We start from the raw sequence: 20,832 nt of genomic DNA, 5'->3' as shown, positions 1-20,832 counted from the left end.
CCAGGCCTTCAATTTAAGCTGTGACTCGTTGTTTGTGGAAAAAAAAAAAAAAAACCTTTGACCTCATCAGAATAACTGGTGATAACACAAAAACACATTTCTTTCTTTCTTTATCTATTTATTTATTTATTTAGTCCACTGCATCGACACACAGGTATACTGACGATATAAGAAAACCTGCATTACGTCCATCGATTAGACATCTGGCTCAAATAAAAATAATTTATTGACCTTGTGATATTTTCAACCAAAAATTATTTGGTGATTGTGATTCATTGATATGTAGTATTGGTCCTTGTCAGGAGTGAACTCTGACCTTGGGGTATTGCCTTGAAAATCACGATCAAAATTAATCCAATTAAAAGTCCAAACTTAATTGCCAGTTTGGAGATTTTTGACTTGGTTGTAAACCCTGACATTTGATCTTGTCATTGAGGATTTGACTTGTAAAAAGATAAGAGCCTCAAAGTTCAATAAGGCAGGTTTCAATTGAAAGAGAAAGACACGCAGCCCAAAATTCGAGTCTTCATCTTGGCTTTATTGTTTATCCACTTTTATGATCACAGGCGTTGTGAAAAGCGAACAGAGGTGAATTAGTGAGAATGTACACAAACTTTTTTTTTTAATGTTGTTTTATTTTTGTGTGTGTGTGTGCTTATGACTCAAACAACAGCTCGTTTGTCTGCAATTTAATCTCCGCGGGAGGCGTAACAGGCGGCGGCAAGTATAAATCTTTGAGACCGTGATTTAGTGGCTCGCCCGTGTCTCAGATGACCACCCTCTCGTTGTGAAATTATAGGCTCAAGACAACGACAATGGCTCTCGGTAGCCACAAAAAGCTGTCTCTTTGTTTTTTTGGTTTTGTTTTTATATATCCTATTCTAGACCCTGGATTGGTCACCTGACATTTCACAGCACAGACATCTGACTGTTTTGCAGGTTTTTTGTGTTATCCTACCACATCATGTGCATCATTTTTGTTTTCATGTTACTGGAAGCGTTCAGTTGCTGTGTCGATGGCCAAAAACAATCTGCCACTTTGTTCTGCGACATGGGAGCGCTTGGCGTTTGCAGCCAGCCCACCTTTCAAACATCTTTCACAGGAACCATTTCCATTCCTGTCTAATACTTTCAGCCAGCTTGTCTCTGTGGGGTTTTTTTTTCTTCCTCTCACTCCTGCACGGAGACCTACGAGGGCACCGCTCTCCACAAGTGAACCTAAATGAGTTTAATTTCACTAATAACTCCTTAATAGTCTGTTTTTCAATAGCCTAATTGAATGGTGACGATCCTATTTGGAAATTTTCCCCAGAGACTCCCGCTACATTGTGGGTGTGAAGGTTGCATTTCAAAGCTGTCTGAATAGCATTTTCGCACTCGCATTATTTATTCAGCCGAGTCAACATGTGCGCTCAAAGTCGACAGTTATTAAAAATCACAGCCAAAAACAAGTGCAATATGGCTTCCAGTTGACTAATTACCTCTTCTGCAGCGCGTCTATAAATACTACCTGCAGCCATCAGGTTAGCTGAAAGCTAGCAGGAGACGGCTAATCAACGCAGACTGCTCAGTAAAGCTTAAGCTCGTCATCAGGAGTCTCAAGTTGGGGCCGCGTCAGGTGTTGTTTACGTGCAGATTTGCCACATCAAATATGGCGGATGCGCTGCTGTATGACCGCAGCAAGTCCACTCTCACACAAGGCTGTGTTAACGTATACATTTCTAAGCCAAAACATTCACAATGTCATCGTTTTTTAATGATCCCAAACCAGTCTACTCTGTATTGTCACAAAATTGTCATCTCAACACATAACTGACATGAAGCACAGTTCATGTTTGATCAGTTCTCTGTTAGCAAAAAGGTGACGTTAAGCTAGCCCACCTGTGTTTGTGGATTTCATGACAGATCAAGTTAGAGTTGATGTGGTACTTTTTTGTGTTTCTTGACTTCATTCTCTTTTTCCCAGTTTTATTAAAAATATCATTCTTGTTATATACAGTAATACCAATAATGTTGGGTGCTCGTATATAAAATGGCAGCTTTTCAACTATGAACTAAATGACGACATGTCGTTCAAGTTGAAGTCAAATTGAGTTTCTTTCATTTAATGTCAAGTTGAATCCTTCATAAATTTTCGTAAGACATTTTATGCAAGTTTTAAGTTGGTTGTTCAGTGATGTCATGTGACATGATTCCCCCACCTCTGCTGCATGCTCTCAGATGCTCTAATTAAAATACATTTAACACAAAAAACTCTACAAATGTACAATGCTTATTGATGGTACGCCTTATCTTTGCAGGTACCCCGGTGACCCGAGTGACTGCCACCGATGCCGACGACCCGGTATACGGCAACAGCGCCAAGCTGGTCTACAGCATCCTGGAGGGGCAACCCTACTTTTCTGTGGATCCCAATTCAGGTGAATTTTCTTGTCCCTGTTCAAGATCACTCACACGCTGCACACACACTGCTAATGTTACGGTAAAAAAACGGAGGTCCTGAATTCCACTGCACTGATTCAGATCTTTTAGTGAAGTAAAAAAAATGATTAGAAATAAAACAAATACATCACAGACTGAAATGTATTTAAGTTAACTTTGTAAATAAATAAATGGATGCTCTGAAAATGGGTTTCATACCTTCCATAGTGCCCAAAGTAAGAGGGCACAAAAATCATGGTACATGTCGCGTGTTGTTTCATAGCTGGTTACCTTTTATGCCATCACAACGTGTTCCCCGAGCTTTGTTGAGAGCCGATTTACAAAAAGTACCGAATTAGTTGATGACAACTACTCGTATTTATACAAACATCGCAAAAAGTCAAAGGTGCTCGCTTGTGCTAAATGCTAACTAGCATCGAGGCCAATAAAAGGCCCATTTTTGTGCACTTCGCCATTGTTTGGTCGCCGATCTGATCTCTGCAAGATGGCTCATTAAATTTAATCGCGGCTGTTAATATGGCGCGCCAATCCTTTTCACGGCTTCCGAGGCGACACGGTGTCGGACAAAGCGGTGAGTGAATGAATGCCGCCACGCCCATAACGGGCCACAATGAGAGCGAGATAGGCTTCAACGGGAGGTGAAGATAACATCTTATTGGATTATTTCAATGGGCCAGGAACTCTTTTCGTATTTAAACATTGTTCCTTTTCATTAGCCGCCGACTTTCAGATAAACCGGCTCACAATGTTAGCTGAGGTCAAGTGTGGAGGTATAAATTCTGTTTTATATTTCGTGTGAGAGCAGAAGGTCCTCTCATAATCACGGTTTATTACTATTATTCTGAGGAATTAATCCTCTTTTTCGGGGCTTCATCATGCCCGAATAGTCATCCGTTTTGGCCAGCGCGCGTATCCCGGTGAAACTGGAAATTCGTATAATTCCATCCCCCAACGCCAGTTTCACTGAGCCACAGGAAGTTGCTTTGGGCATGTTCATCGTGACAAAAGTCTCAAGGATCCATGCCACAAGTTTAACAGGAAATGGTCCATGTTGATTTCAAGCTGCCATTTTGAGCAGATGCCAGGGCTAAAACCTTGACGAGCCCCTTTATGGTAATCATTTCAAGTGAACCCAAATCGGAAGCAGATAGGCGAACACTCCAACTTCAAGTCCGTGTACGACTGTGTGCTGAAGGTTTGCAAGCGTTAGCCAGGGTCGCGGATTTTGAGTTTTCATCAGGGTTCGTTAAAGCTCGTCGGCAGTTTTAATTGTTGGCTGACCCAACTGCGTTAAGCGCTGATATGGTTTGAAAAAAGTGAGTTGGAGGCATGACGTTACGTTACTATATAAGTACACTCCATGTGACATTTATTGTTGTGATCAAATTAAATTTTTCATTTTTTCGGAATATGGCGATTTCAGCAAAAGCACAATTCATCCCACGTTTGAGTTGATCCAGGACTCGCTGCCTCTACGGGAAACGAATAGTGAACCGAGATTCGGGGTGAAAGTCCGAGGTCCGCTGTTGATAATTGGCTTCCTCGCAGCCTGATTCTGACAGCAAAGCTTTGACTAAAAACCTGAAAAGGGTAATTAGGTTGAGTAAGGAAGAAACATGCGGCGGCCGTGTCAGTGGCCTGAGATGATTTTTAATGAAGCGGCGTTGGCGATCTTCGCCGGGGCTCTTTCGCCCGTGCTTCAAAAGTTAATGACAGCACAAATGGAAAGTATTATCAGCTTGCCGCACATGTGATTGCAAGCCGTATAATGGCCGCCGCCAGTGAATAGACGAGGATAAAAGGCGGGCGGCCCCGATATCAGCGGGACACATCGGTGCTTTTCTCCGTCCTTGTTTGTGAAGGGATTTAGCCAGGTCAAGCGATCATCTGTGATATATTGCGTGCTTGGACAATGAGCAGCATCAAAGCCCTTATTAAATCTACATAATTGCGAGATTCGTAAGCAAGAGCCTATCTGCCGACTGCCCGTCTTTAATGCAACACGGTCGCATGGTTATGAATGCATATTGATGAGAACGGTAATAATAATGACGTGCCCGTGCGCTCCCGCCACGTGAGGCAGAATGAGCACGGGCATCGAATTATTTCCAAACACATTCCGGCTTCTTGGATCTGTGACCGTCCTGTATGTCGTCCGTGCCGCAAAAATGTCTTTTCTCTTATTTTACTTTTTTTTTTTTTTTTTTTTTTTTTGTTTTTTTTTTTTTTTTTTTTTTTTTTTTTTGTTCCAGAGGCTTCTACTTGCTTTTCTGGACGACTTTCTAATACGTGTCTACAAAGTATAAAGGACAGGATTACATGAATTACATTAATAACACATGAGACGGGAATCGGTGGCGTCGTAAACAAGTCGGGGGGCGAAAAATAGGAAATGAGAGAGAGAAAGAGAGAAGGCGAGGAACGAGAATATTTATGTGCATAATTACACTCGGTCCAAAGCGGAGCCGGCCTTGTGCTCGCCACCGCCACGGTCTCGCCACACCTGCAGTTGGAAAACGATTGTCCATAATAGCACGCGGCATTAGCATTCCGCGCTAGCGGCGCGCATGCAGATGGCCCGTTCACGTACGGCAGATGTTTTAACGAATGTTAATGGAAAAAAAAAAAACAACAACAAAACGGTAAGCAATGATTAAGGAGTGTTTGACACTTAGAAATGAAAAGCTGCGGATGAATAAATCAATAAATAAACATTGCGGCCCACTTTATCACTCAGCTTGGTGGGTGGTGGGGGTGGAGGGAGTTCATCTATGGAAATGAGTGTTTGTCTATCTTCCCATTTTTGAGTGATTAGGAATTAATTTGAATAATTAACCGTGATCAACTTCAGAGATGAGGAGCGCGCCAATGACTGAAGTGCGTTTGTCTTATTTTTGGATTTGTTTGTTGCTCGTTGCCTGAGTTGGCCTACCTTCAAATCAGATGCTTGCCACACACACACACACACACACACACACACACACACACACACACACACACACACACACACACACACACACACACACACACACACGCTGAACTTTCCTCGGGCGGAACAAGGAGTTAACGGTACTTTGGAATATTTGAGCAGATATAAAGAGAATATAATGGCTTCGAATGTAATATTTATGGAATATTTAAGTCTTCCCCCTATACACTTTTTGTCCTTCAGACCTCTCCTGCTGCATCACATGTACAGTAGATGGTGCACCTCGTAGCTTATATCTGCACCGTTTGAAATGTGTGTGTGTGTGTGTGTGTGTGTGTGTGTGTGTGTGTGTGTGTGTGTGTGTGTGTGTGTCAATGTGTTTTTGAAACATATTGACATGAAGTGTGTGATGGGATGAACATTTAAACAGTTTTGGGGGGGAATTGAGTGTGCGTACGTGTGTATGTGTGTGTTTGTGTAGTCAAAGGTTAACTTTGTGTGGCAATTATTTCATGTTAACCTTTATGTGCAGATGTGAACGATACACAGAAATTGACAGAAGAACTGCCAGGACAGATGTTTTGAGTTGCGTTTGGTCGTGCAGATGCTTAAATGTATGTGAATGAAAAAAACAGGTGTGTGTAATATTTGTTAATTCACAAACCGCCATGAACTTTATATGTAAATTGGTCAATTAAAAAAGTTAATCAACAAATTGTGAGTCCATACCAGACGTCCGCAGAGATATTTGAGTAGAAGGGATCCTCATCAGCTCATTCTGCATTTACCCATATACATTGTCTGTGGCCATACCGGTCAAGCAGAGTGACAATGCTCTAGTCCCGGATCGCGTCATCCTTTTTCCGCATGGAGACGGCGCCATGTGAGATTTGAGTGTACCAGATGTAAGGCGAAGGAGAGGAGTCACTTTGATTGGCTTTGAATAGAGTCGACTGTGTTCACACCCACAGTGGTGCAAGCAGCCCATTTTTACATGTCCCTGCTTTCACTTTTGTGTTAAATGAACATGGAGACTTTGGTATTGAATGGAGTGCATTTGAACGGACAGACTAATAATAATGATAATAGGGCGGCACGCTGGGCAACTGGTTCGCACCTCCGCCTCACAGCGCAGACGTGCAGGGTTCGATTCCGGCTTCGACTTTCCTATGTGGAGTTTGCATGTTCTCACTGTGCCTGCGTGGGTTTTCTCTGGGTTCTCCGGTTTCCTGCCACATTTCAAAAACATGCAAGGCAGGCTCATGGAACTCTCTCAAATTGTCCCGAGGTGTGATTGTGAGTGCGACAAGCAAGACAACCATTGTCTATTTGTGCCCTGCGATTGGCTGGCAACCAGTTCAGGGTGTACCCCTCCTACCACCCGAAGACAGTACACCCATGACCCTGGTGAGGAGCTGATTGCAAAATGGATGGATGGATGGGCAATGATGATGATGATGATGATGATGATGATGATGATGAAATGTAAAGATTTTGCCAGTCTTTTTTTCATTTTTGGTGTTACAGTTAAAGCCAAGGGAAAGGACATCAGTACATTCTCAAAGACAGGATACTGTGGAACATGATGAAAGTCGAGGCTAAGCTCGGCTGACTAAAACAGCGTCGAAGGCAGTGGGAGTTTGTTGTTTTATTCCTGCTTGCAGCCATGAGTCAAGGATCCGCATTCCTGCAGCGAGTCAACACTGTTTTCGAGAAAATCAACATCTAATGGCCAGTACAAAAAGGTTTATTTTCACAACGTATTTACATTTTTCATCAATATTAACAGAAAATAGAATCTTCAGATCGACAGCGGAAGTATGGTTGGATAAACAGTCAAAGTCACGAGACGTGAGGGTTGACAGACAGACTTAGAATTTGTGTTTGTGTGTCTATGATTGGAAAAAAAAGGTAATTATTTCAAACTGACAGCATAGAAAATGTACAAACATGAATTAATTACAGGCGGCATGGTGGTCAACAGTTTAGCACATCCGCCTCACAGTACAGAGGTGCCGGGTTCGATTCTGGGCCCCAGCCTTCCTGTGTGTGTTTAATTTGCATGTCTCCCCGCCCATGGCCGCATGGCTTTTCTCGGGCTATTCCGGTTTCCTCCCAAATTGTCCCTTAGTGTGATTGTGAGCGCGCATGGCTGTTCATTTATGTATGCCCTACGATTGGCTGGCAACCAGTTGAGGGCGTCCCCCGCCCACTGCCTGAAGACAGCTGAGGTTTTTGACACGTTAAAAATACATTACCAATTAATTTGATGACGGATTAGTTGCGAATGCTTGCAGCTCTCGTTTCCAATGTATGTGGACAGACAGACATATTGTGTGCACATGAATGGGCCATCGGTTATCACCAATATTTGTGTTTGTGAAGGGACGGGATGATCATGGCATTATTTGTGCATACCAAAAGGAAAAGCATGATGTTGACATTATGCATGTTAAATAGACACGTGTTAACAGTATATGTGCATTGACATTCAGATATTTACTTTAGGTGTGTATGTGAATGGAAAGCGATTCGAATTATGTGTCCACTTAAAGCCTCCAGCTTAAAGCGAGGAGTGTATTGACATTGACAGACATATTTACATCACGTGTATACGTGAATGGGATGAACAGACATGTTGTTTACATGATGCGTGTACGTGGTTGCATTCTACACACGCGCTTCATCTTGAAGTGACAAGTGCCATTTAATAGGACAAGAATATCAGACGATGAAGGGACAGAACGGTTTGTCGCTCGCTTGCTGCCGGGGTTGGTTGTCAAGGAAGTTGCTTGCCTGTTCATAAAGCGCAACATTTATTGTTGTTGTTCCGTCTTCCAAGAGCCGCTGGATTAACTCACAGCTCGGCACGTAATTAGATTTTGTCTATTATGTCATCTGCGCTGCGGGGTTGTGAGGTGGTTGAGGTGGCTGGTGAGATATGGCTGAGCTGAAACATCGGCGGTGTACATTTTTTTTATTTTTTACTTAAGCGCCGCTGCCTGTGATAAGAGGTGAGGGACTCGAGGTGCATGACTTCACTCAGGTCAGATTCACGTCACCAGTTTCAGGACTTTGGGCTTGCTTTGCTAAAACTCATAAAAGATTCAACCTGACCTTGACTGGGTACTCATGAGACTCAACTTGATTTGACTGGAATGATGTGACGTAGCAAATCTTGGACATTTGTATTTAAAACCCTTCGTTTTCAACATTGTCCCATTTTTGAATTTTTGAATTTTTTTTTTGGTCTCTGTGTAGCGTGCACAAACCTGGCAGCCCACCAGAGTGCTATGAAACCACCTCATGAAGCAAGTATCATGGAGGGAGCTACATAGATGAGTAAATTGAGTTTCAAGGATTATATTTTTGATAAAATAGGGATAAAGAAGTGACAACATGCAAGGTGTGTAACGCAAAGACAGGAGACTACAATTATGACATCGAAATTCAGCTGTCACGATAAAATACAGAACGACGGGTAGGCTAAATTTCACAGTGTAGCTAACGGATAGCCGGTCTAGCATTTACTAAGCCATGAAATTGATTTGGAGCCATGAAAAAAAAAAATAACATCGTAAATGTGTTCTTACAGCTGTTTTTATAAACCTGATTTTACCTGTTCAGCTGCTTCACCGTGCCGATTGTTGGATCTCTTTGCCTTTTTATGCCGAAGAAGCTTTTGTGTGCAACGTGGGAGTTTGATCTACTCCATCTGTGGTTGTTTATGTTGTGATATTTATTGAAAATGCAGTAGGAAAGTGTAACATCCGTAAGGAGGCAGAAAAAAAGAGAACATGGTAAACAGGAAAAAAAAATGCAGTTCATTAGCAGCACACTATGACTACTATAACAATAATTTTCTTTGCGTTAACTCTGCCTGCCGGTTTAAACTAATTTCTGGGTGTGAAATCCAAAAGTGATCTCCGTTTTTGAGCTACAGGATACAATTTTTTTTTCAAACATATTGACTCAATGTGTATGGATGATAATAAAACACTGTGATGGAATAGTTACAAGCTTTAGATACTAAAAGAAAAAAAAAACGCATAAAATGAAATTGAATTTACAAGATATGCCCATGGTTTCAAATTTAAGAAAAAAAGACAGCATTTCTCCTCTTAATTTCTACCACGCTAGCTATCTGTTAACAGATTTTGATAAATGTGACCTATTGGGAGCTGCACGCACCTCTCACCGTCTTGTCTCAATTGTGACTGCACAAACAAATTGCCACGGAGCCGTAATCAACTCTTCTTACTTCAGCTGGGATTATTTTCATCTGGAGGGTAAAATGTGGAGAAAAAGCTTTATTTGCGAGAAAAAAAAAATATATATTTAAAAGACTCAAGTTGTTCCCCAGTGTAATGTTATACAGGTTCTGATCTGTAAGAAAGTAACATGAGTAGGTGTGTCTGTGGAGATTATATGGTAAATAAACGCCAATACGCATGCATGGTCGACATCGGGTGTCCAGTGTTGGCCTTGTGACCACACTGTGAGGACCCTATTGACAAGACACAACTGATAGCCAGGCCCCCAGGGTGGTCTGCTAGCCGCACCGAAATACCTTGACAGCAACCAGAAGGGTGAAAGATATTGACTGCATAAGGGCTAAATGTCTGAATACATTCCGTTACTTAGCAAGATTGTACAACTTGCTTATGACTTTCTTAACCTAGTGATTATGACTCTACTGGCTTGAAATTTAGCGCTGATTCAACCTGACTTGATTTTTTTTTTTTTTCCAAAGCAACTTCCTTGAAACTTCAAGGTTAAGACTCGCACAAATGCGATTTACTCGCATCTCATTCTGTGACCTCCAAAAGGAAATCTGACCCCCACTGGTGCTCCATTTCTGCGGACAGCAAGCCGCCAGAATAGAAAATGCAAGCCTCACCCTCAATGTCGTTTTTTTTTTTTTTGGCCCATTCTCATTTTGTGGTGCCTGGAACGGAGAGCTTTAGGGGGGTGTCATGCCAAAAAGGCATCCATTTTATATTCATTTGATGATCCTGCGGGTGTCTGTTTCTCTGAGTGGATTATCCAGATATGCCGTCGTTGAGCCCCTTTTTATATTCCACGGTTGTGGCGCAGTCAATAAAGTCCATTTCGCATACAGTATCCCAGATTATACACGACAGACAGCATCATTTGCACTCAATCCGAATACAAATAGTGGCAGACTGCGGAAAACAAGTAATGTACGTATTTTTCTCTACGCTAAGCTAAGCAAAAAAAAAAAAAATACATGTACCTCCAGGGAATTCTTAACCTCCACGCTTTGCGACAAGTCGTGGTCCTGAAAAATAATGCACGTCAACAAATTGTCAAGTAAGGTGGCTATGAAGGTTAGAGCATTTTGGCAGCATTCTCGCATATGTAGCAACAAACACTTGTGATTGTAATTGGTCATGACTTTTTTTTTTTCTGTCCCGCACCCCCCAGCCGCCATTTTGTGTTTGGGCAGACAGAACCTTCCGTTGGCTCTGGATATGAACAGACACAACATGTTCATGTTGCAATCGTTACCTTGACAAAGTAATCTATTTACTGGTTCAAAAAGTAACTTACCTAACTGATTACTTTACTTTTATAATAACTACGTTGTATTACGGGTCACTTTATTCGTTACATTCAGCAGCCGCGTAAGGCACAACATACATGTTATCAGTGGACACAATAACACATTACGAGATTTTAAACATTAAATCATAGCGTCGCTTAGCATGCTAACTTAAGCATGCTAATTTAGCTAACTTAGCACGCTAACTTAGCACGCTAACTTAGCACCCTAATTTAGCACGCTAACTTAGCACGCTAACTTAGCATGCTAACTTAGCATTCTAGCTTAGCCATTAGTAGGTCTGACACAGACATAACGTCGCTAACTTTACAATTCTACAGTCAAACATGAACTTAATTCTCAGAACACGCATTCTGGGAGAAGATAAAGAAGAGACAAACATTAGCAGCATGTGTGTGTACAAATGGACGGACGTATGTTTATGTTATGTGTTGATTTATATCGCTGATGATTTTTCCAGCCACCATCAAAATTGCTCTCCACGGAATGGATCGAGAGATGCGAGAGGAGTACCTGGTGGTCATCCAGGCCAAGGACATGGGCGGTCACATGGGAGGCTTGTCGGGGACCACCACCGTCACCATCACGCTCACCGACATCAACGACAACCCGCCCAAGTTCTCGAAAAGTGAGTCTCCCATCAAGTGAAATCCCAGTTCCCAATTGGCATTTAATACCTTCCGTTGTGGTTTTTGCATTTTGAAAGATTTGTATGAGTTTGCCATCCCCGAAAACCTGCCTATTGGGCAGATGGGAGGCAAGGTAAAGGCCAACGACCGGGACGTCGGTGACAATGCCAAGTCCACGTACAACATCATCGAGGGTGACGAGCAAGGTGTGTTTGAGATCGTCACAGACCCGCAGACGCAAGAAGGGATTCTGCGACTCAAAAAGGTAAGTTCCAGCCCAATGTGCTTGCCGTCTAAATGGGTTGCTGCAAAAATTACTACACAATGTAAAAAAACTGTTTTAAAAAAAGATGGCCATGGAAAGTTAAGATACATCCAGCTGGAAAAGTCCTCCATTATTCCCCTGGCTTCGTAACACAAGCACAATTGAAATTCGGTGGATGTCATGTCACAAGTTTCCAAGAATGGACTTGAACAGAACGTCTGCCATTTTGGTTTAAAATAGCCATTTACGTTGGAAAGCTGTTCGTTGTAAGCAAAATCGGCAAATGGAAAATGAATTACGTAAAATCGGGACTTTGAACGTAATCGGAGTAGAAACTGTATAAACGAGATACGTCAAAAAGAGGTTCAACTGTGCTAGTTTATGTCACAGAGCGTTTTATATGAGTCACACTTGCTTAAGGTAGGTTGAGAGCAGTGCTGAAGGCTGAAAAATGTAGACCGAACAAAGCCCCTTACCTCCCCACAAATGTTTGACGATCATATCAAGGATTCGCCGTGAAAAAACCTGTTCATTGCTGCTTGCAGCTTTACATTCCTTCATTCCACAAGTTTCATTATATTTGTTGTGAGGTGAATCCACATTATCCCAAGGATATGTGCTGCCATTTAGTTATGAGTGTGAACAATGTTGAGCGCAACGTGTAGGAGGTGTGCAGTGCGCAAGAACTCAGGCAATCCGCCGGGACAACAAATAACATCAGTCAAAAAAACGCCAACTGTTGACAAAGCAAATGTCACAAGTATGTTTGTCTTTTTTTTTTTTCTGAGGCAACTCGCACTTCCTGTCTGAGTGGGCGTTTTCAGAAGACACGGTTGTCTTGTTTGTCGGGTCTTTTATAAAGCCAAATAGGAAACTTCTGCTCCAAGCTTCAGACTCCATCCTACACTGCGATATAACTCGAAACCTGACAGCTTTTAGACGTCGTGAAGCATCATGGTGCTTGTTGTCCGGATAAGTCATGTTTGTGGCCTGAGTAACATGCAAACAATTGTATGTTTGTGATCACGTGGTGGCTCATCTCCAGCATAACGGTGAGAACAGCTGCCGCGGTAGTCGGAAGACCTTGCGTGTGGGCGGACAATGTGGAATTTTGAAAATGCAGGCTCCGTTGCCTGTGGTAGGTAAGTTTAGTTGTCTACAATGGGAGGAAAAAGTATACAAACCCTTTGGAAGAGCTTACAGTTCGAGATGAGTTGCGGAGATTTTCATTATACTGCAGTTATTTTTTATCATATTTTTGTCATTATCCGGTTTGGGACCAACAGGTGGCACTGTAGGGCTCTCCCTGCAGCTGCACACCTGTTGGTCATTATGTAATTAGTGCTTTAAAAGGACTCCCAGCCCGAACACTCAGTGTCGGGTCATTGTTTGCTCTTGGCTACTGTCATGTTTGTTTGTTGCCGTTTGTCTGCTGCTGTCAGGTTTGTTTCGGTCATGTTTTGGTCACGGTTCTGTTTTAGCTTCAGTTGTCATTTTTGTTTGCTACTTTGGACTATGCTTGTTTTGGATTTAGTTTTCTCTGTTTCAATACACTTCTTCAAGTGCAACCTGCTCCTCCCTCCTGCCTGCTTTTTGGGGTCCACCACCACCTCGCAAATGTGACAATTTTGATTATTTTTTTAATGTAATTAGTTTTATAATCGGCTTTGTTAGTTTTTATTTGTTTTTTTCCCCAAAATTCTCCATTTTAATGTGGTTTTTACAAAGTTTTAGTTTTTAAAAAATGTGAATTTTTTTTGTTTGTAAGAGTAAGAAAAAAAATTGTCAATATGGTGTCGTCAAAATTCAACAAAAATATGATCTCAAAAACATTTTAAAAACAACCATCTACAAATCAAATTCGAGTACTCTGTAATAGTCTGCAAACTATGAATCGCAAATAAGTGCCATGCTTAAAGCTGTTACTACAGTTTGATGCATCACAGCGTCTAAACTAGATCGATCTCACTTTGCATCACTTTTTGACAAGTTGCCAACTTCGAAGGCTTAAATCCTCATTGAGGCATATTCAACCCTGTTGTTAATTGTTTTATATTATTTCATATACTAGGCAAAAAAAAGAAGACTTGTTATCTATCGAAACGTCACGTTTCCAGCTGAGTGCGACGGCCATTCCGAGCGCTGCTATCGCCGAGGAGCACCGTCATCTGGCGGTGCTTATTTACCAGTTGCCGCCAGATGACGTAGCATCTACGCAGTAAGGACGAACAAATCGTAAACGTCTCTTCCACCTTCTTTCTTCCGGCTAGCGGCTGTGCTGTTATACCGAAATAAATTTAAGATCAACCCCAAGGCTCATGTATCTGATTATTTGCCAAAAACGAAAATAAAGGACATTTTTCCCATAATTACTTAGTTTTGGTTTGTTATATAAACTTAAAATGTAGTTTCACCATTTTCGTAAAACACGTTTTTTTCATTCGTTTTCATGAACAAAGTATTGAGATAAGTTGCTCATAAAATGTGTTCTGATCTTTATCAGAATCACGAGAATAAACAAACTTGCCTAAATCGTTGCCGGAAAATTATATACTTTCACATTTATATTGCCTGAAAAGACGCAGGATCGATCTGACTTTTAAAGGCACCATATTAGAGTCCTTACAATCAACTTGTCTGAGTGCTACTAAATGGCACCAAATGTGCTCAACAGACGGGCGGTGGTAAAATGCTGTCAAACGAGTCCCCTTAGTCAGTTTCAGCCATGTGTCACAGGCGTGACACCCCAAATTTAGCTCAGTTTTAAAGCTCACCATAAAAAAAAAAATAATAAAAAAAAAAGACATTTTGTCAAACGCCACAAGGTCCGAGCTTGACCAAATGTCTTGCACCGTATATTGAGCACGGTGCTACACAATGCGATGATCCGCCCACCAGGATTAAATCCTTTTGTCTCAACTTGTTCATGGTCTCCGTCCACATTGGAACATATCACGCTCCTCTGCAGCGTGAACGCCCTCGGGGGAGGAAAGGGATGACACTGATGCGAGGGGAAGTCGGCTTCTCCGTGAGCGCACTTCTGCTGGTCCAATGAAGGAGCACGACGATAGAGCAAAAAGGCTCCTGCTGACACATCCCATCCACAGTCTTTAAAGTGCCTTCTGGCGCTCGTTAAAACCCCCTTTTTGCTGCGAGGTTACCATTCATCGATCAAACTTTTGGGGGTTGGAGGAGGTCTTCGGCCAACTGGTTTGAAGTAGAGTGGTGATTTTGAGAGGGTTATTTGCTTTTTGAGGCTTTCCAAAAAAAAAAAATCATTTTTATCGGTCCGCCCTCAGGCCCATCGAGGGATTTTAGTAGGATGCTGGGCTTTCACCCCATGCAGCCTGCGCGGAACTTTGAAGTCTCTCCATTCTTTGCCAGTCCATCCAGATGTGATCCCCCGACTGGAAGGGACGCAGCAGGGCTGGATGTGGGAGTTAGACAATACAAAAAAAAAAAAAAAGAAGAAGCCGAAATTCACCTGCTGTTCCATTTTGAGTGAACACATGTTGACTCTTTTAGTTCAAAACTGAGGATAAACAAACACAATGTTACTTCTGGTCTCAAAACACACTACAGACTCTTTCTCAGGAATCTACTCATTTATTTTATATGCCACTTTATATACCAAGTGCTACACTATTTACTCCGTTAAAATGACTTCACTCGTTCAGTACCAGCCATGTTCAGACCCGTTTAATGTTTTTTTTTTTTTTTAACCTTAAGTATTGAAAAAAAAGCTAGGAAAAAAAATGATATTTATATAAATGACATCACAGAGCCAACCGGCTCCGGTAACGACTGTCACGGCTCACCTGTTTGCTGGGTTTGGTCATGTGACATTCGTAATCCGAGCCCATAGGCAAGCAGGATTTTACTTTGGAATTTTATCCATGAGGTTCATTTGGTTCCAAATCTTGTGCAACTCCAACACGGTGCCAGGCTGCAACACTTTTGGAGCTTTTAGTATATTTAGCTTCTGGTTGCGACATTTATTATAATACATAACTCATGCAATGAGATCCTCTCGGTTGTCCGTTAGCTGACACTTTTTTGCATTTTGTTGAGAGTAAGTCAATATAACTACTCTATAACTCTGGTGTGTGCGTGTGTGTGCGTGTGTGATGGTATTGGAATTTACTGCTGAGTACTTTAATGCCTCCACTCGACAGTAGTGAAGGTCAAAACCCACAAGAAACCATGCTCATGCTGTCCTTGAGATCCCCTGCTTTAAAAACACAAAACATGATGTGCACTCACTGGTTGGAACAGAGGCTATCACACTTTTATCGCTTAGAGTGGGTTTTATTTTTGCAATAACAAACGACAACAACAGCACCTGTTGCAACCTGAGGGGCATTCCAGCAAGTAGGTTACATGAAAACTCCGGGGAGGTTGACCCTGACATGGTGGAAAGTCGGATTGGTCCATTTCAAAGAGCCTAAAAGTGTCATTGGGACTCAGTCACCGTGGTAACAGATGCTGTGGACCAAATTCTGCGAAAATCTGACTTTCTAGCAATCTCCTCCCACCTGAAAAAAACAGGGCTTGTCCCTTCCATCGATATTTAGGTACCTGAACTGGTACACAGAGGCGAACAACCATCCGCGCTCACACTTAACCCTAGGGACAATTGAGAGTGTTACATTAACCGACCACGCATGTTTTTGGAGTGTGGGAGGAAACTGGAGTACCCAGAGAAAACCCATGCAGGCAGCGGGTGAACGATGCAAATTCCACACAGGAAGGCTGGAGCCGGAATCGAACCCTGCACCTCTGCACTGTGAGGCTGACACGCTAATCAGTCGACCACCGGGCCGCCCATACAGTAAATAATGATGCATTCTATTGAATGCTATTTTAATTCACAAGAGCCACAGTATACACTGGGATGTGGCAAGTGTGGATAGTTTTTTTTTTTTTTTTTTTTTTACACGGCTGCCTGAATCGCCCATATTTACATGTATTTTAGATGCCCATATTTACATGTATTTTAGCTGCTTGAGACGACATGCTTCACTATTTCATGCACAGGTAGGGCCTACATATGCATTGATGTTATTTTAATTATAGAAGTATGGTTTTAAAACAAGGCCGAGTGCCGGTTGCGGCAGGGCCATCACAACTTGGCTCATGGTGGACGAATGGGCTCACATCAAAAAAGACTCAATGTTGGAGCCTGCATAGTGAGCATTAAATACAAAGAGCCAGCAGAAAGACAGACGGAGCTTCAAAAAACAAAACAAAACAAACAAACAAACAGACAAACATCAACCCCTACAAGGAACCGAGATGGAGAACCTGTTGATGTACAATCAGAGGAGAGTCAAAAAGCAGCTCGCCTGGAAACCTGGGCATAAAAAAGGAGAGAAAAGAGGGCATAATAAAAATAGAGCAAACAAAGCCAAAAGCAACAGCGAAAAATGAGCTGTACCTAATATTGTGAACCGTGACAACTGACACTAATCTAGACGTCTGCGCTCCACCATTATCTCACTATAGTATGGTATAACAGTGACTTTTTTTTTTTTTGGTTTTCATACATATTTTAGTCGGCCGCCTCGAAGGGTGGAAGCAATATTTGACTCGGTCTCCAAAAGCTCACCTCTGCCGATTTCCATATAATCACTCTGACCATCCATGCACGGTCTTACACAGGCTGCTTTCCTCTCGCTAACCTTTGAATTAAAGTGTTATCCGCTGGCTGGGGGTCTCACTCTCACTCTCTCTCTCACCACATATGGAGGGTTCGGAGGGGGAGAAAGATGAGGAGGAGGAGGAGGATGAAAGTGCTTCAAATAGCTCCTCAGACCGTGGAAGAACCAACCTCCGAGAGGCTTTGGGGGCTCCTGAAAACGTCCCCCGCACAGAGTGCAGCTCGGGTTCCGCCAGCTTGCAACTCCTTTCAACCCCAAAATGCATGCGGGGGCCAGTGTGACAAGCCACCAAAAATCAATATCACCCCGTGCATGTTGAGTCATAAAACGCCCAAAAAGTGTTCATGGGTCAGTGTGAAACTAAAAATGCCAATTCAAAAATAATTAATAAAAAATAAATAAATCATGCGGTTTTCCTAACACAAAGAAAATACCTTTTCTTTTTTTTCTGTTTTAATTTTCAAACAAGGTCAAATTTGGCCAGATTATTAAATATAAATGAGTGGCCATCTGCAAAGGAATCAGCGCAGGCCACGCCACGGCGGCTGCAAAATCTCACCGACATGACAACGTGCCCCGGACAAATTGTTTTGATCTCCCTTTGGAGAGTTTTCTTGATAACCTCCACAGAGTGCTTGTCGTTATTGATTTTGTGTTAGCCGGGCGGAGTACACTCCCGCTAATAATGTGATGTCAGCGAGTGCGTAAACAAAGAGATTCGGAGAGTAATTGCTCAGCCTGACAAAGAGTCATTTTCTGAAAAGTAACATGACAAAGCCTGACGGATGCAAATGTGAATCAATTGTGTTCCTGCTGACAGAGCGATAATCATTAGCTAATTTTAAGTGACTATTACCCCAAAAGGAACGTTTGGGCACCACTTTTCGATAAAGGTACGACGTCCCATGTGAAAGGTGAATACGTAGGTAACTAATTAGCGTGATAAAGCTCTGACAGGCATCATGTGTTTTTCCACAAGAAACTGTAAAACTCATACCACGTTGAATAGTGTATGAGCAGTGTAAGTGAAGGAGGTAAAGGATCTCTTGTATTTAATAGTGCAGTCCTAATTGATAGCAACGGCCAAAATTGACATTAGCATATGTTTATTCTCATCATTTCTAATTTTGTAGCCAAAAACATCTAAACTGATACTTTTATCAAGGAGGAGACCCACTGCAGTGAGAAATTGGCGGGTTGAGATGATGTGTGTTTATTGATGTAATTTCGAGATGTGTAAGTTGCGTTTCAATCAAAAAAAAATCCATGAATCTTGAAAATGTCACATTCAACACATCACATGCAACGGGTTATGACATGATTTTAAAGGGAAATGAATGTCTTCTGTATTTATTTCTCTGAGACCAGTTTTGTCCAAAGAAACTAAAGCCCGTATGTATCTCAGTGAGCGGCGAATGCTTGCTAGTGTCAGCGATCGTGGAACATGTTGATAAAATTGTCTCTGATTACTTGGTTTGCGGCCCTTCAGTCGCATAGGACATAATTTTAGTCAATAAGAGACTAAGTGCCATGAGAAAATGAAACTCTTGAGTCAAAGCAGAGACGGCGCTATGCTAACATTAGCTTGTGCGTTTATTTTCATCATTCCTATTTGCACATGCTAAGTCGTTACTTTTGGGTCACCTAAAAAAGTATTGCGGGAAACTGCAAAAGTGACGTTGGATTGAGCCCATCACTTTGGGTGACACTTCCTGTTTTGTTTACTTGCAGGCGTTAGACTTTGAAAGCAGGAGGACGTACACACTCAAAGTGGAAGCCGCTAATGTGCAGTCGGACCCCGGTGGGGGGATCGGGGGGCCCTTCAAGGACACGGCCACTGTCAAGATCGTCGTGGAGGACGCCGATGAGCCGCCCGTCTTCTCGAAACCCATCTACATGCTCGAGGTCAATGAGAATGCACCCGTCAACACCGTCATCGGCACGGTTGGCGCCAGGGACCCGGACTCCAGTGGCAGCCAAGTCAGGTAAGACGTCGTGCTCTCAGACAGCCTATGAAAGCTAAGCGGAGCAGTTCAGTTCAAGGTTTGCAGTTCAATGTGTCCATTGTTTGGGAAAATTGGACCTGCAGAGGCATGCCTCTAATGCATAGACCCACAAAAAAAAGTCTCACAAAGTCATGCCAGGGAAGCCACAGGAGGTCTGCCATTTTGGTTCGGAGTGGCCGTTTAAGGGGCATTTTGATCATTTTCTTCAACAACACACTTGAAAATCCAGCCTCTGAATGCAGTTTGAGTTGACAACATGGAATTTGGCAGTCATGTCTTTTTTAAGGAGCGCCCCCCCCCCTCCCGCCCCCCCATAAAAAGCCTGACAATACACAGCAAGTCTGTCATTTTGATTTGAAAGGCGCATTTTGAAAATGTAGCCTGCAAAGCTAGTCTCACAAAGCTTTACTTTCAGTCAGAGGTATGACGGATGAAAATTGGCTCCCTAGCACCCAACAGGGAAATCAACTTGCGACGGTTGATAACTCAAGAAACTCAAAATGTTGGGGCACTCATAAGTCAAGATATCACCGTATTTTAGTAAATTTCCAAATTTTTATTTGACTCTCTACTTTTCAATGGAGCGACCGAATGACAGCCCCAATTTCCCCATCCCTTATCTTTGCAGTAACTTCCCAGAAGAGACACATTTTTTTTTCCCAGACACAGCGTTGTACGAATAAAATAAAGTTTGACACAGAGACAATTAAATGTCTTCAATCGTGTGACCTTTCAGCAGGTACCACTGAAGAATCGCTCTCATTTCCACAAATATAGAGAACAGCGGCAAAAAAAAAAAAAAAGAAAGTCGATTATGAGTTGAAACTGCCGCAACTTCTCACCCATGACAACGACAAGGGCACCTTGATGATAGCTTTATACAGGCAATATCTCCCCCTCTTCCATTGGTCATGGCATTTCATTAATTCCCCTGGCGACTTTCTCCCTCGACGCGACACTCATCAGGTTGGGTGCACTGTAATTGCGTGGCGGGCGGGCGGGCTGCCTTTCATAGATTGGCTGGAAAGAAAACACCATTGGACTTTTTCCTGTTCTGCATGCACGGTGCCATCCTCATGTTTCGTGATGAGACAGCCAGGAGTGGAGGTTGCAGGATGTTACGCCCCTGGTAAAAAAAAATAAAATAAAATAAACAAATACATAAATAATCGGAAACGGGAAGAAATAAATGACATATAATGGTATGTTTTGGGTCCGTCTGCCTTATTTTGTTGATGGCAGTTGAATGAATTAGCAATTTTCCAATCCACGCACATATTCCCATCCAGGAAAAAAAAAAAAAAAATTCATCTT

General features: G+C 42.3%; 1 protein-coding gene across 1 annotated transcript in view; it reads left to right on the top strand.

Moving 5' to 3' along the window:
* LOC109514029 (cadherin-8-like) overlaps positions 1-20,688 on the top strand; it is a 95,504-nt gene extending 74,816 nt beyond the window's left edge. The window contains exons 4-7 of the mRNA XM_019866817.1: positions 2,301-2,420; positions 11,419-11,586; positions 11,665-11,852; positions 19,244-20,688. Of these exons, the coding sequence (XP_019722376.1) occupies positions 2,301-2,420; positions 11,419-11,586; positions 11,665-11,852; positions 19,244-19,501 (734 nt within the window). The 3' untranslated portion in view covers positions 19,502-20,688. The remainder of the gene's footprint in view (positions 1-2,300; positions 2,421-11,418; positions 11,587-11,664; positions 11,853-19,243) is intronic.
* Positions 20,689-20,832: the final 144 nt, after the last annotated feature.

The sequence above is a fragment of the Hippocampus comes genome, unplaced genomic scaffold (assembly GCF_001891065.2).
Source record: "Hippocampus comes isolate QL1 unplaced genomic scaffold, H_comes_QL1_v1.1 scaffold82, whole genome shotgun sequence".
Taxonomy (NCBI): domain Eukaryota; kingdom Metazoa; phylum Chordata; class Actinopteri; order Syngnathiformes; family Syngnathidae; genus Hippocampus; species Hippocampus comes.
This window is presented reverse-complemented; position numbering and strand designations above follow the sequence as displayed.